Genomic DNA, 16368 nt, shown 5'->3' on the forward strand with positions numbered 1-16368 from the left:
CCAAAGGCATGTGTCATGTTCACTGCGCCATCACCACACCAAGGTCAAATAATACCGGTTTGGTTCTTCATACGTCACATTACATCAAAATTAGTCGTCCGTGCTATTACTGCATCAACGCAGAGGCTTTAATATTGTCATGCGAGAAATCTTGTGTACAGTAAAGACAGAAACTAAAAAAACAAAAACATTCATTAGCAATATTATACAGACAGAATTTTGATACCATTCAAAAAATTTAAACAAGGAGCTGTTAATGAGACATTTATTTAAAAAAAAAAATTGGGAGAATCAAGAAGGCATGAAAGGAAAATTCAGATGTCATTTACAGTTGAACTCAAAGATACTGTTAAACAGCAACAGTTATACACAACCATTTACACAATCTGTACAAATATTTTTTTCCCCAAAAATTTGCAATTTAAATTCAAAATAACTTAAATAGGCTTCTATGTAAAAGTGCAAATCCATATGCGTAGGATGTCTGCGAGTACGACCATGGCGACAGAAAGGGTGCTTTGTTGAGTTCACTGCCTATTGGGAGTTAACGTGTAAGGCATCACAAGCACATTTCAACACTCATTTATTGACTCCAAGGTTGTCATTTATATATATGCTTTTAATGTACAACATCTACGCCTTTAGTTTACGATTGTGTAATTATGATGCCTTACATTGCATTTCAGCTTTGTTAAGGAGCACACTTCTCTCATACAAATCAATATTGTAATGACAATAAAATAGTCTCAACTTTTGTGATTTGACAGAGCCCTTTCTCTATTAACCATGTCCAGCTCTGAATAAAACCACTAAAAAACATTTCAGTTCAGCCTTTGTAGTGTTCTTAGGGTGAAAGTTCAGAAAGTCAGCATTACAGCATAGCAACAATACACCGTTACCTGTTTAGTAGTGTTCTAAGTTAGCATTAAAATCACAGTTACCAGAGGCCATTCTATACAGGATGAACCCAGATGCGGTGGGGCAGTAGTAGTCCACAGGTTTCAGGCTTCGACAGTGAGTGAGTGTGCGCGTGTGTGTGTATAGAGGTGAGGGGTTGCAATTCTGCACAGTCACAAGGCATGAGATGACAAGAGTGGCAAACTGTTAATGCGGATACTTCAAAGTCTCTACAAGCATCCTCCTGATTGATGAGGAGGGGAGGGGGAAAGAACTCACCCACGCACGCTATTGGGCCTTACATGCTTCTGTATTAACATGCAGCCGATGCAAAAACAAACCATAAGTAGGAGAGTATTATACAGCATATCTGCTCATGAAGCACTGGTCACCATGGGTTCTACTGGACAGGAGACTGGAAATGTGTTTGGTAAATAAAAAAAGGTGTTTAGGCATTTGCAATAAAAGGAGAAAACGAGTTCTTGTGTGTGTGATGTAAAGTAACTACGACTTCTGCTCAGCTCCTGCAGCAGACTGGGCCGCGCTCTCCGGTTTAAGGATCTGGTAGGTGATGAGGTACTCCGGGTAGGCCTGAAGGAAAAGCAGAGCAAGACATTGGCCGACATGACACAGCGGTTGTTTATCCATTATAGGATAACCCGTATTCAGGGAAAGAAACTGGTGGTGTCTGGGTTTACCTGCTCTCCTCTGTAGATGACGTACTCAGCGTAGGCCAGGCCGTTAACGCTGGGCCGCCCGATCACCGAGTGGTGTCCGGGGGGGGCGTGGGCCATCTTCATGGCACTGAACTGTAGGAAGGACTTCCCCAGGGTCACTCGGCAGAACAGCATCTGCCTGAGAGTGCAGATGAGAGGAGACAGGTCAGACACACACAATCACACAACAATATTGCACATTAAACATTTACTTGGATAGCGATCACATGGGTACAAAGTAGTACCAAAATATTATGCATGTAATTTTTTGGGGCTTTTTGGCCTTTAATGGATAGGACAGATGAAGACCGGAGGGAGTGATGGTCAAGGTTCAAGTCAGAGTTACCTGTGGCACAGGTAGCAGGACCGGTCTTTGTGTGTCGGGCAGCCTGTGCCTCCACCGATGCCGTAGACGTACTGATTGCTCTTTGAGGAGTTCTCTGCAAAGTAGATACCCGCTCCAAACATCCCTCCTATGTAAGCGTGGCGCTCATCGAAGCCTTTGTGGATAATGGCGTTGATGAACGGGGAACCTGAAGGAAGACGTGGAGACGGTGACACGACGGCATTATATACACAATAACTGAGATAAAACATGCTTTACGTTATTACATGCCTGACAAATAAAAACCTGACGCTAGTAGTAGTCTTTGAAAAACGAAACTCCCAAAAAAAAAAAGAAAAAAGGTGAGTTAAACACAATGCCCGACGGTGACACAAAAAGGCAAACGATAGCGTGACGGAGGGGCGTGGTTACCGTGAAACAACATCCGCTCGTTGTGATGGTTGTGGTTTTCATCTGCAATCTCCTTCTGCCGGTGGGTGTAACGTTCCCTCAGCTTCTTATTTACCACCTTCTGAATCTGTGGTATGACACGCATCAAAACAGGATGTTGGCAGTCATGTCGGCTTTACACCAAGAATTAAAATGTTGACTCACATCCCTCAGGTTAGATCACAGTTATCGGTTCTCATTAATACTAATCTACCAAAGAAATAGTCCCTATAGAAGCGGTCCACAAAAACGAGCAGTACAGAGAGATCCCCGGTTCAGACCTTGATGATGTTGTATCTGCTGAACACGCCACCAGCGTTGCCGCCGTCTCTGTGCTCTCTGATGGTGCTCTGCAACTGAGGGACACACACACACACAGGATTTTAGAACCAGGCAAACTGTTACCTGCCATCAGCAAATGCTCTGCAAAGTTTCGCTGTTGCTTCTCAGTTTATTAATCAAGCATTTTTTTTTTTTTTTTACCAGGCATGTGCAGCGGCTCCACAAAGCACCCTGCTTGAATTCAACAATATGATACGATATTGCTATGACGCAATCATTTAAAAACGCCGTCATGTACGAGTTCTATCCGAACCGCTGGACACAATCGGAGCGAAAAAAGCATTCGCGTAGATATTCAGTACCTGTTTAAAATAGAAAATTCGGACCATTAGCAGTCAAAAGACACCATAAACAAGAGACAGTGAACTGGACTCACCTCCTCCTCCACAGACTGGTACTCCTTGTCGTCCGGGGCGAGGTCTATCAGGATGGTGCCCTGGCTTGCACAATGAAATGCCAGGTAGGGGTTGCCACCTGAATAACAACAACACGGTTAGTCACTGGCTATCGGGTGTTAGGGCATCACAAGCACGCAGTATTTTCGTGTGGAGTGCCTCCTATTTTTCCTCTCCTTTTCTTTTAGGGTTTGAAAATGTCTGACTTTGGTGACTATTTGTGGTAAGAGAACAAACTCTAGCGGACATCCCTGTATTAGAGCTGTAATCGGGCCTTAAAAGATTGTGGGGCAAGGCCAGAGTCCGACAAGGCCAGAGTCCGACAAGTACATTTTGATTGACAGCTTTTTAAAGTCCCATCATTTCTTCATGACTAACGTGGGCTATAGGCCACTTGGAAGTTGGAACAAAGAAATAAAATAAGTCCTCCAGAGGCCAGCCTCCGTTTCACCTCCTCAGCATCCATTTTCGTGCTAATCAAAAACGCATCACTCATTGGGTTCGGGCAAAGATCTTCATCTCTGCCCAGTTTGATACCATTCCAATTTAACAGGAAAACTAAAAAGACGCCTCCTTACCTTGCTGGCCGCCAAGCAGCCTCTCAACACCCTTGATAAGTTTGTGTCGGTGGCCGTAGGCATTAATTCCAATCTCCTTCAGCTCCTCGTGACCCATGTCAGCCAGCACATCCAGAGTGATCTGGGAAAAGGAAATAATATAATAAAAACCAACTCAGTCTCATGCTGTTGGTCCATTTGCTCCAACTACCTGCCACTCTAACAAATAACCAGACACCAGAGTTGTACAGATCTATTCTATGACATTAACACATGAATCGACGCTATGGACAAGTTCAGGTCATTGCTGCCAAGATTGTTTTTCCTGCCAGCTGAAATTGTTCAACAACTGCTGGACTGTTTCTCTAATCCCACTGCATTCAAATGTCAGGATGTTATTACACTCTTTGGATTGATTGACAGACATCAGATACTAATGTGAAATAAACGGCTGAACATGTGCAGTGCATGAGCATTTGAGCTTTTATGAAGTATTTTTAAGATGGCTGACCTGCTCCCTTTCAAAGATGTCCCTCAGGTGCTCCAGGCCCAGGCTCTTCATGAATTGACTTATATTCATGTCCAGCATGGCCACTATGGAAAACAGGGCGTTAAGAGTTGAATGAAAAACAATTCACCAATGTCAAACAGCATTCATGCGCATTTTCCCCATAAAAAAAAAAAAAAACACAACCACAAAACGTACTCTCCCCTTCCTTGCGGTCGGTGCCTGTGGCTCCATCTGCCACTCCGGAAGACCCGGAGGTAGTGGCGGTGGCCAACTCAGTGAGCGGCCCGGCCAGGTTGTCTATGCTGCTGGCAGCGGACAGACAGGACGGTGTGGAGGCGGGGGAAATGACTGAGGCGCTGACCACTGTGGCCTGGGGCTTAAAGCAGCTGGGCAGGGCGTCCGGTGGCATGGCATCCATCAGCAGGGCCCGGATATCATCAGCCTGCAACGAAGGCAGGAAAAATGAGTGGAAAGGAGCCTGATTTACTGTACATTCTCTTTCCTATCTCATTCCAGTGATCAGTTTGGGGCCCTCAGTGAACAAAAACAAGAGGCAGTATAACGCTCATGCACCTGGAGAACTAGTAAGTGAAAACACCTTTTAACCATTTGCCCACCCCCCACACTTATCTAGGCCTGAAAAAAAAATTATTTCACAGCAATTCCTAAGCTGGTCAATGTGTGTCTGTTTGACAGAAGCCGTTACCGTGGCTAGGTCCAGGGCAGTCTGGCCCTCTTGGTTCTTCATGGTGGGGTCGGCTCCATGAGCCAGCAGCAGCGCACAGAGCTGCGTACGACCCTTTTGGGCCGCCTCATGCAGGGGTGTGAAAGCCCATTTGTCTGTCGCATTCACACACGTATTGAACTTGATCAGTAGGGCTGCGATGTCCACATGCTGTGAGGAAGCACCAACACAATGAATGTCTTTTGAGAGGGTTTGCTACAAATCAATTTTTGAGTTTCCTGTAGCATTGAGCTTTTTCAGTGTGCAAATCAACCCCCTTCCCCAGAATCTGCATTTGTAGTAATGAGTGCAATTGCTAATTGCAGTAATGCGTTTGTGTTGAGACTGACCCCATAAGAAGCAGCATTATGAAGAGGGATGAGGCCTCCTTTGTCCTGGGCGTTGACATCAGCCCCATGCTCCAGCAGATACTCTGCCACCTCCAGGTTGTTGTACCCAGCTGAGGAGAAGGAACAGGAATCAGCATCAAAGTCTACATTTACCTTTATTTTATTAAAAAAATAAAAATATAAAATAAATAAAAATCAGGTAGTCTGAGAGACCCGAGTTCAGCAGATAGAAAAAAGAAAAACAACCAGATTTAAAAAAAAAAAAAAGCACATGCAGCATCAGAGACAATGTTGAAAGCGTGGGCAAGACAAAAGATCTAAAATCTTTCACCTTCCCGTGAAAGCCAGATCAGGTGCGTTTGTCAGTCCCTGTATCCTGTATTCAGTAAAAATAAAAAACAAAATGTCAAAGCAGCCCATGTTGATTACCTGCGAGGTGGAGTGGTGTGGAGTTGCGCCCCTGTGTGTCTCTGCAGTTGATATTCTCTGGGGAGCAGAGCTTCTGGACCCGGGCCAGGCAGCCCTTCTTGGCAGCGTCCAGCAGCGCTGCATCCCCCCTCAGCAGGTCCTGGATGTCCGTGTCTCCGTCTTTCACCATGTCCAGCGGCATGTTGCCGTCACGGTTCTTCTTGGATGGGTCGGCTCCGTGCTGAACAAAAAGAGTTTGAGCTTTTTAGAACGCTATATTTATATATTATTTACATAAATGTTTGTTACGTTGGCATATATGAGAAAGGGGCTTCATGGTAGAGCCTGACCAATAAAGGATTTTTAAGGCCGATATCGATACTAATATTTGGTGATTTAAAAATCCGATATACATTTATAAAAAAAATATAATAAAAAGATTTCGCTAACAGTCATTTATGAGTCCTCACTAAAATAATATGATAATGCACAATAATTTATTGTCACAACAGAACAGAGGAACATCAATATATATTAAAGTTCTGATAAATAAAATGTATAAAAATACAAACTTAAGATATGAAACTTAAAAAAAAGGTGCTGTAGGTAGGATTGCGAAGATCCAGGCCAAAAACATTTAACATCGACAACTTCTCAGTCCCTCCCCCCTTTCCGCTAAAGCCCAAAACGGTAAACAATAATAATCATAATCAACATAACAATAACTAACACAGGGCACAAATGAATGTAAGACAATCCTTGTGACGGGCGATAATAATGGATCCTCACTTTGAGCAGCAGTTTGCAGATCTCATATTTTCCTTTGGCTGCAGCCTCGTGAAGCGGGGTGAATTTCCACAGGTCGGCCACATTGACCGAAGCTCCGTGTCTGACCAGCAGCTCGGCTACTTCGTAGTGACCATAGGAGCACGCATTGTGGAGGGGAACCAGACCACTGCATGAGGAAAAACAGAAGTGAAAATCTTCACACCAGAAGCATGATGTGTTAGGAATCGAACCCGCCGCCATTGTGGCAAGGACTCAGCCTCTGTACATGGGGCGCGCGCTCACAACCAGGTGAGCTAACCCTGAAACAAAAATGCAGGAAAGCATCATCACAGTACTGACACGCATGACTTTGCAGAAAAAAATAAATAAAATCAAATCATTATTAGCTCTGGAAATCTAAACATAAGCGATTCATCGCATTCCATATATTTTATTTATTTTTAAGATTATTTTTGTTGGGCATTTTAGGCCTTTAATTCCACAGGACAGATGAAGACATGAAAGGGGAGAGAGGGGGAATGACATGCAGCAAAGGGCCGCAGGTCGGAGTCGAACCCGCGGCTGCTGCGTTGAGGAGTAAACCTCTATACATGTGCGCCTGCTCTACCAAGTGAGCTAAGCCGGCAAAAATCGCACACATCCATTCCATTTTTTTATATAACCTCCAGATGATGGCTAGGATGGCAGAACTCACCCTTTGTCTTTGGCATGGACATCAGCTCCATGGTGTAGCAGGTATTCAACGACAGCCACTCGGTTGTAACCAGCTGCAAAGTGGAGAGGAGTGGAGTGGCGGCCCTCCAAGTCCCGGCAGTTTACATTCTGGGGGGTGCAAAGTTGCTGCCATAGACAAGAGACAATATGATAGTTAGCAACTCAACCGAGTGGTATAACAACAGGTTTATAAGAAAATCATTATGGGGCCTGCACAGTAATTTGTAAATCACTGCTGCTAGCGAGCGTTTGGAATGTCAGTGCTACAAATTCTTAAAGGAACCAAAACAAAAATAAACACCCTCAGTCTACATCTAAAAACCAAACTGTAGCCACTCACTCCTGGTATAGAAAAAAAAAAAAAATACAGAAGAAACAGTAAACTTACTTGCACCGTTTCCAGATCCCCTGCTTTGGCTGCCTCCAGAAATCTGTAGTCCACATCAGAATTACGTGTTGGGACATTTTCTGAAGGAAAAAAAGAAAAGGGAAAGACATTCAATACACAACAAAACGACGGTCAAACCGGACTCATGTCAAAAGACATTTGTAAAAGAGCTAGGCGTCCCATCAATTAATCTGAGCAGTGAAATTTACACAAGATTTGTTACTTCGGACAAAAAGAGCTGTCTTCTCTTGGGCGAAGAGTGCCCTTTTTTTTATGATTTGTTTTTTGGGGGCATTTTAGGCCTTTAATTTCACAGGACAGATGAAGACATGAAAGGGGAGAGAGGGGGGAATGACGTGCAGCAAAGGGCCGCAGGTCGGAGTCCAACCTTGCGGCCCCTGCGTCGAGGATTAATCCTCTATATATGTGCGCCTGCTCTACCAACTGAGCTAACCCGGCCACGAAGAGTGCCTTTTCATTCCCAAAACTTCGACCTGAAAGCAAACAATGATAAACAGTCCGAAGCGTGGTGGCTGTGATTACCGTTAAGAATTTGTTGAACAGCCTCGTTGCCCATCTGAACAGCGGTGAAACCCTGCAGAGACACGATGGACGGGTCGGCCCCGTAGCTCAGCAGCAGCTTGCAGGTCTGGATGTGCCCAGCCAGCGCGGCTCTATGAAGAGCGGTCTGACCTAGTGTGTCCACAGCGTTCACCTGGAGCCAGAGGAGGTGAAGTTACTACTTTTTGATCCTCCCAGATGACATTACCCAATTACCATTTTACATCTGGCAGAACGGAATGGAAACGTAAAACAAGCAAACCTTTGCTCCGTGTTTCTGCAGCACCTCCAGGATATCGTTGTGAGCTCTCTCGGCAGCAACATGCAACGCGGTCATAAAGCTTAAAAAAAAAAAAAAAAAAAAAAAAAAAACACAAAATGGACAGGAAGTTATCTTCTTGGCACTTCAACGTTCTCTCGTTATTTATTTGTCAAGTTTTTGCTGATTTGAGTTGGTGCTATGGGGAAGACGTCACCTTGTCGTCCAAGTTATACAACCCTGATTGTACTTTCCTTAGTCACTAATCAATTCCAGTTTTATGTAAAATGTTGTAGACTTACTCTTTGTTCTTCTCGTTGATGTTGGCACCTTTACGCAGCAACAGCTCAGTCACCTGCTTCCTCTTGGGGTGGGGGGAAGCCACAGCACAGTGCTAAAATACACAACGACATTAGATTAGTGTGCCGGAGCCTTTGGCCTGCCGGCCCAGGACAAATGTTTCGAGTAAATGCCAGCTCGCTAAACCAATAAGCCAATCACGTACAACTAACTGGCGGTACGTCGTTAATCACACGGAGCATTGCTGACAAGATCACTTTTAATTCCCCCAGGCGAATTTCATTCCAAATAGGAAAATTGGAGATTTTATTTTGGCATCAACAGAATTTGGAACCAATGAGGAAGCTAAAACAAGGAGCTTTTAATGTCCACACTGCACTCAGAAGGGAACGTGATCTTGAGCCCCCAACACAAGTAGAAAGGCTTGGTTCTGACCAGAGCAGTCTCGTTGGTCTGAGGATGTTTGAAGCTGATGATCTCCAGAGCCAGCGTCTTCTTCACTTTGGCCATGTCCGCCTCCCGGGCCGCCTGCAGCAGCGAGTGACCTTTGAACTCGTCTACATGGAAGAGAAAGAGGAGGAGTTAATGGAACTGCCAGCAGCTATTGCAGCGTTTCCCATACATAGGTTCTACTTGGACGCACCGCCCAGGTAGATTGAGACCCACCCAGGATTTTTTCTCTCTCTCAAAATCAGTGTATTTTTACAGCGCTGCTGGTGGTCTTGCCGTGGGATAAACGGTACTGATAAACCGTAGAAACGTCACGGCCACACCGCTGTGAAAGCGCCCCCTCAGGTCATTTGCCAGAGTCTGGTTGTTTGCCCTCTCCGCGGCAGTATTCCCCCCCCCTCCATATCTCTATAATATAGCCAACCGGAGCTAATCGTTGCTAACCGAGCCTTTTAGTTCCTGTTCTCCGTGCCTGTATACATTAACTGTATTTATGAACTCAAGATATTTTATTCAGTTGGCTGCAAACGTTTTGAACTACAACTCAAGAGTTGTTTGAATAACAGAAATCTGTTCAGATGAGATCTTAACGAGTGCAACACGGACATGTATAGTACAAAACTGTGTGTTTAGGATGCCCAAAACAAGGATTAAAAACACTTTAAAAAAAAACGAACAATGACCTAACAAACAAAATGAACGAGAATTAAACTTTAAATAGCCTTAGTCTTATATAAGATTTAACAGGAGTTAGGAGGAGACAGTGCTTTGAATATTTATATATGTTTATAATAGCATGTAGTCTTCTGTATGGATCATAGTATAGTATTCATATTATAGTATCAAAAGTATTTTTCCCAATCATCAGTGTGTGTGTGCGCGCGCAAGTGCTGTGGAACTGCGAGAGAACTCACAGGTGAGCCTTTCTTTGAGCTCTGGAGTGGGGGCCATGTCCACGGCGCTCTTGCTGTGACAGTTGAGCAGGGTGGGGTCGGCCCCGTGGCTCAGCAGCAAGGAACAGACCTCCACTCGGTTCTTGGAGGCGGCCTCGTGGAGAGGAGTGAACTGCCACAGGTCCATGGCGTTCACACAGGCTCCGTGCTGCAGAGAGAATACAGCACATCAGAGCACAGAACGCTTGCTTCCAAGATCTCTGTATCTGACATTATCAAAACAGAGCTTTTATAAAAAAAAATTAAAAAAACCACACACACACAAGTTTGAAAGTGAAACCTTTCGTGGGTCTTACTTTAAGCAGAAGCTCGGTGACCTCAAAGTGACCGTAGGAGCAGGCGTTGTGAAGTGGAACCAGGCCACTGCAGGAAAGAAGAAGAAAAAGGACAATCAGGTTAGCGTCATCGTTTATGACGAAATTACAACGTTTTTGTGGGGGTTTCTGACAGGGCGTCTCACCCTTTGTCCTTGGCGTGAACATCGGCTCCGTGCTGGAGAAGGAGCTGGACAATGCGGACCCGGTTGTAGCCGGCGGCCAGGTGGAGCGGCGTCGACTGTAAGAGAAGGCGGCTTGTTAGAGCTAACGCAGGTCGCTGGCTGGCTCAGTGTGTGCTGCCTTCGGTGGCCACAGGAGCAAGCGGCTGATTAGGGCCAGAAGCATTGTGCTACGGCAGGCTATGCTCGGTGAGTTGCAGATGAATGGCTGAATATGATGATGCAAGGTCAATGGAGTTTGTGGGGAGGGGGGGGAGAGAAATCCAACGACAAATACTTGATTTGCGTCTGACCTGAGTGAGTGACAACAAGCAACTTCAACCTCATTACACATCTACCTTGACTGCTATTTGACAATGTCAGCAAAATTAAATATACTTCCTAAGTCTTGGGAGTCTAAAAATTATGTTTTATGTGGTTAGATGACAAGAAAGAATTGCTAGTGCAACTGTTAGACTATAAAATTCAAAATGGCTGTGTAGGAATTACGGTTGGGTTATGATAACTTGTCTGTGGTTGTTGAGACAAACAGAAAAGATAATGTGGCGAATTAGAAATTCTAGTATTTAGACGTGCTTTTACTTTAACAAGCAGAACCTGCAGTAATTACAATAAGTGAATTCAATACCGGATTCAGATTTGATCAAATGCTATCGAACCCCAACCGTAACAGGGTGCAAAGAGGCTACAATAAGCAGGCTGATTGTTTGAGAAAGCATCTCTGCAAGCTATTAGAGATTCAAATCAAATGGCTTTTTTTTTGTCCAGCCAAGGGAAAAATAAACATTAGTCTAGGCAAAGCTGCAAATCCAATCTCAGTGGCGTTTGGTCTCTGCTCAAAAGTCTAGCTCAGGTCAAGCTTACAATCAGAAAGAAGGGACATCATTCATTTTCAAATTTTCCATGCGGTGATGTTAATATAAAATCCCCAAAAGCCAACTGTTAGATCTCAAGCCACAGCGATAGAAATCAGATGGACGAGAGTGTCGAATCATGGAGGCATCATTCAGCGAGGGGTGACACGAGCAATCGAAAGCAATCAAAAGTCATTACCATGGAGGGAAGCATAGCACTAGGAGGACAGGTGAAAAATGTAGTCCATTCAATACTGCATACCAACCGTTCCAACGGGGGAACGTGAAGTAGATACAGGTTTCACAGACAAGTATTAAGGATTCACTTGACAAAATGCAAGAGGTGCAGGCCTTCAGGCATGCATGAGTGATCTTCAAAAAGAAAATGAATGAATAAAAAAATGAAAAGCCAAAATCAGAAACTGACTGAAGAGAAAGTGAGTGAAAGTTGGAGAAGAGTGGGTGAGTGTGCAAGGAGAGGACAGACGCTGAAGAAAGCGGTGGACATTTCGACCTCCTCTCCAAACCCATAAAAAGGTTGAGTTGCCACCATGACGCCAAACCCAGCTCACACACACACACACACTCTCTCCACACACACACACACACACACACACGATGTGCAATTACAAGTGACAGCCAGCTCATATTGGTCAAATCAAAACAATGGAATAAAACAAAAATAAAAATCACAACAGTGCATCAATCAAGTGGCCGTTATCAAGGTCAACTTACCAGCATTTTTTGGGATGTTGACTGATCGACAAATGTTGCCAGAGTCACACGGAAAACAAAACGAAACAAAAATTACAAAATGACAGTATCTTTTCACAGCAATTCTTTTCTTCCTTCTTAAGTCAATGAAACACAAGCCGTAGTTATAAAAAAAAATAAAAAAAATCACTGGCAGGTCTATCAAACATGGTTTGAGATTAAGTGTGACACCGGGCCAGAGAGGGTAAATGGCTGAAGGTTAAGTGCGACTTCTCCTCCTCGGGTTTTTCTCCGTGGCTTCGTGAAAAAAGGCAAGGACCGGCTAATGGTGCCCGCTGGTTAAACCCCAGAGCAAAATCTACACTGGCATACTGGCTCGGATCATGCAAACTCTAAATATACTACAAAAAAAAAAAAAAAAAGGAGGCAGGGAGGGAGTCGTACTTTAATTGCTGTTGAAGAAAATGTGGTTAGGAATGAATGAAACAGGCGAGTTCTGATATACTGGTGGTAATTATGCTTTTTGTGAGTTATTTACAAAAACACACAGACAGCCATTTTGCCAGACATGACAGGAATCAATTACTAAAAAAAGAAGTAATGCATGACAGACAAAAACAGTTGGAGGAACTACATCAGTGCCTTACACGACACAAGAATGAAATTCCAAAAACAATCCTACACCTAAATTAGCAACGCTAAATGCGGACGTTAGAAAATTAGTTCCAAAATGCGTTCTATAAAGTGCATCTTTGTACCAGTATCCTTCTAGTCCACTCCTCCACAAAAAAAGGAACACTAATGCGTAAAATACCGTGTCATGATTTAAACACTGCTCGCATTGTAAGCAAGTTCCGATAACATGGGTTGAGCTCAGAAGAGACACTACAGTAGAAATGACAGAAAAAGAAAAAAAAACTACATAGATTTCAAGATCACAGCTAGCTTTGCTCCAGCATCTGCCATGGAGAAGTGATTACGGGGAAGAACAGACAAGATTGCTGTCTTGGTCCAAACATGTTGAAAAGTGATTAACAAAAACACTAAACTGTAAATCAAAAAAAAAAAAGGAATGGTGTCTACTTCAGTTCCAGAAATGAACAGAATCAGCTAGCCTAACTAACTGGATCCAAATGTACAAAAAAAAACAACTGGAAACTAAAAAGGCCGAACGAAGAGGATTAATGAGTTTGCTAAGTAAAAGTCGAGATGGTATAACAGATGCAAGTGGATTTCAAGAATGGTCTGATGAAAGTCACACATGCATAATTAGAAGGGGGAAAAAACCCATCTACAATATGGACGTTGCACAGTGGTTTGTCCAAGGTAAGGCAGACCCCATTAACACCCTCCCATAAACCCAATGACATAACTCCTCTTTATATCTGCACCACACAAACTAATCCAGCCATAATCAGACTGCTGATTCCTTCTCTCATGCAATGTCTGACTCAGAAACCTTCTTTTGAAAATACAGTATAACGGTTTTGCAACCTTGCGTGACATGTTGTATTAAAAAAAGTGTTATGGCAGGTATCTGTCTGGTGTGATATGGTGCACAACTAGTGGTTCATTTACCTTGCGACCATCGCTGGCATGGCAGTTGACATTTAATGGAGTCAGCAGTGCCATCAGCTTTTCTTCATTCCCACTCCTGCAATTACATGGTTGGAAAGACTGGTGTCATTAGTCAAGTCATCTTTATTTATATAGCACATTTAAAATTAAGGAAGTACATTAAGTATCTCCCCCCCCCAACATCACAACTTCCTGTGTTTTTAAAACGGAGATTCCCTGATCTATAAGTAATTCTGCAGGCTTTCACAGATGATGAGACTGCAATTCTGGATGAAACTAAGTCATACTTTTAAGCTGGTCACATTTAAGAGCTGTATATTGCAGGTGCATACTCCGATGAGCCGAAAACGGCGTAGCTGCTTGACTCTGGCCAACAGGAAGTGTGTGTACTGACCAGTCAGACTGATACTCACCTTGCTGCTTCCAGAAGTTCATCCTTCTTGTATTCACCTGGATGAAAATAAACATTTAGATTAGAGCTAGGTATGTCAAACACGTTCCACTCATTTTAGCACGTGCTAGGACGTTTTGTGCTATGTAAGCCATTACTGCCCACATGTGTTTGCTAAAGGATGTATTCTGTGGTTTGCGGCACTCAGTTCATGCATGAGGACAATCAGAACTCAATTCAGGTGGAATAGTTGGGGTGTCGATAAAATAAAGGCTATCGACAAGCACCTTGCTGTGGTTACGTGCCTCTGCTCTATACCCTAAAAACATTACAACCCTACATTGGTAGTGCAAAATGCCTAGTTTGATACAACTATGGTACACCGTGATCTAAGGACAGAATCATGCAGCCTATCTGACCATTACATTTTGAATACTTGTTACAAATAATGATGATTATCTGCAAACCACAGCTAATTCATTCCTGTATTCATACGTCACTTGCTGTAAAAATGAGGGCTTATGTGTTAATGTGAAGGCTAAACAGCGGCGAGGCACTGACCAGTGAGAACAGCCTTGGCTGAAGGGTCGGCTAGATCCAAAGCAGATTTTCCATCAGTGTTGCGGATGTTTGGATCAGCTCCATGTTGGAGTAACACTGAGTAAGAGAGGTGCGGATAAAAACAAGACTTTAATTTGCTCCTTAAATCATCACCATTCCCATATCGTGTCGGTAACAGCAAAGAGAATGGAAGACAACACAATCCTTTCAAGCTTCAACTAATGACACATACGACAAGAACATCCTTGGGGGGAAAGTGTGTGTTTGAACATAATCGACCGGGATCCTTACCAATGCAAACATCTATCTTTCCCTTGATGGCAGCCTCATGTAACGGCGTGTAGTTCCAGTTATCTCTGGCGTTGGGATCTGCGCCCTGACACAAGAGGAGGCTGACAACTTCTGCGTGGCCGAAAGAGCAGGCATTATGCAGGGGGATAAGTCCTCCATCATCCCTGGCATGAACATTGGCCCCGGTCTGCAAGAGGTGCTCCACCACATCTTTTCTGCCAAATCCTGAAAGAAGATTAAAATGCACTTCAATCCAGCTTTTCCTCAATATTGGTTTATTCGTGGTTTACCTACACCATAACTAGCCTGGCTATTCCATCTATAATGGCTTTAAAATAATCCAAACTGTAGGATTCAGATGAAACTCCCTACAAAAATAAATATTTAATTAGTTAATAAGTTATGAGATATGATCCTTATTGATACACATCATTGATACTACTATTACATTAATTTTGTCCAAATGTAGTGCTAAAGATAACGGACACATCTAAAATAAACTTGCGTTGTTTTGCATTTCTTCATGATAATCAACAGTTACATAAAATGCAAGTCTAGCTAAATTGGAGGTCGTTTAGTGTTGCATGGCTTCACGTCATGAGGGATTAACGTTAGCTAGCTAGCTAAACTCGAGAAATATTGACGGTCTGATTATCAAATTGGATGTAGAGCGTCACATTAGCTGGTTAGCTCCACTAGGCTATTCATTCCGACGTGATAAACTTCAGTTACCTTTAACGTTGTCAGGAGGGCAAGCCACAAACAATAAGATTAACACGTCGACCAAAACACAACATTAGCCAGCTAACGTTAGCCTTGTCAGTATGATAGTATGATTAGCTAGCTAGCTAGCTAGCTAGCTAATGTTGCAAAACATAACGCTTCTGTATCGTTAGCTTAGCTCATCGTTACCCGCAGCGAAGTGAAGGGGAGTTGATTTTCGACCAGCCATGTCCTTTGCGTTTACATTCACCGAATCGACAAGTCTCTTTACTCTGGATACATCTCCGTTACGACAGGCCTCGAACAGCTCCCTGAACGCCCCGCCGATGCCACTGCTACCGTCAATGGGACTGGCAGCTCCAGAACCGGGGCTTGAGACGCTGCTGCTGCCGCCGCCGCCAGAGGTTGTCGTGGTGAAGCTTGCACTGCTCGTTAAGACCGGGGTGGGTAGGTCTGTGGAGGCCAGAACCATCTCAATCCCTCCGCTGCATTCCCTGTCATTCTCCGTGGGTCCAACGGCCGCAGTCAGTAGAGCCATCGGCGGAGACCCCGGAGGAGCTCCCGAAATAGAGCCATTTCTTGGCGGAGACTGTAATGTACTTTGCTGCTGCTGCGAGGAACGACGAGACACCGCCATTACAGCAGCTCTCTGGCGACAATAAAAGCTGTTG

At 43.9% G+C, this 16368-nt stretch overlaps 1 protein-coding gene across 2 annotated transcripts; it reads right to left on the reverse strand.

The window, feature by feature from the left end:
- Window positions 1-248: 248 nt before the first annotated feature.
- On the reverse strand, window positions 249-16368 carry LOC144517977 (poly [ADP-ribose] polymerase tankyrase-1). Of its 2 annotated transcripts, XM_078250289.1 has the most exons (28): window positions 15887-16368; window positions 14975-15199; window positions 14684-14779; window positions 14145-14181; window positions 13732-13807; window positions 12175-12195; window positions 10550-10644; window positions 10386-10452; window positions 10051-10237; window positions 9122-9243; window positions 8689-8780; window positions 8390-8468; window positions 8110-8281; window positions 7567-7646; window positions 7159-7304; window positions 6465-6630; window positions 5697-5916; window positions 5268-5377; window positions 4900-5088; window positions 4389-4635; window positions 4194-4276; window positions 3704-3824; window positions 3107-3204; window positions 2670-2744; window positions 2371-2476; window positions 1960-2146; window positions 1596-1752; window positions 249-1488 (listed from the first exon to the last, which is right to left on the reverse strand). In XM_078250289.1, exons 1-28 carry the CDS (start codon window positions 16332-16334, stop codon window positions 1402-1404), a joined length of 3789 nt encoding a protein of 1262 aa, XP_078106415.1. In that variant the 5' UTR covers window positions 16335-16368; the 3' UTR covers window positions 249-1401. The 2 variants fall into 2 exon arrangements, with proteins under 2 accessions (XP_078106415.1, XP_078106416.1); XM_078250290.1 differs by lacking the exon at window positions 12175-12195.

Source organism: Sander vitreus, chromosome 5 (assembly GCF_031162955.1).
Source record: "Sander vitreus isolate 19-12246 chromosome 5, sanVit1, whole genome shotgun sequence".
Lineage (NCBI taxonomy): Eukaryota > Metazoa > Chordata > Actinopteri > Perciformes > Percidae > Sander > Sander vitreus.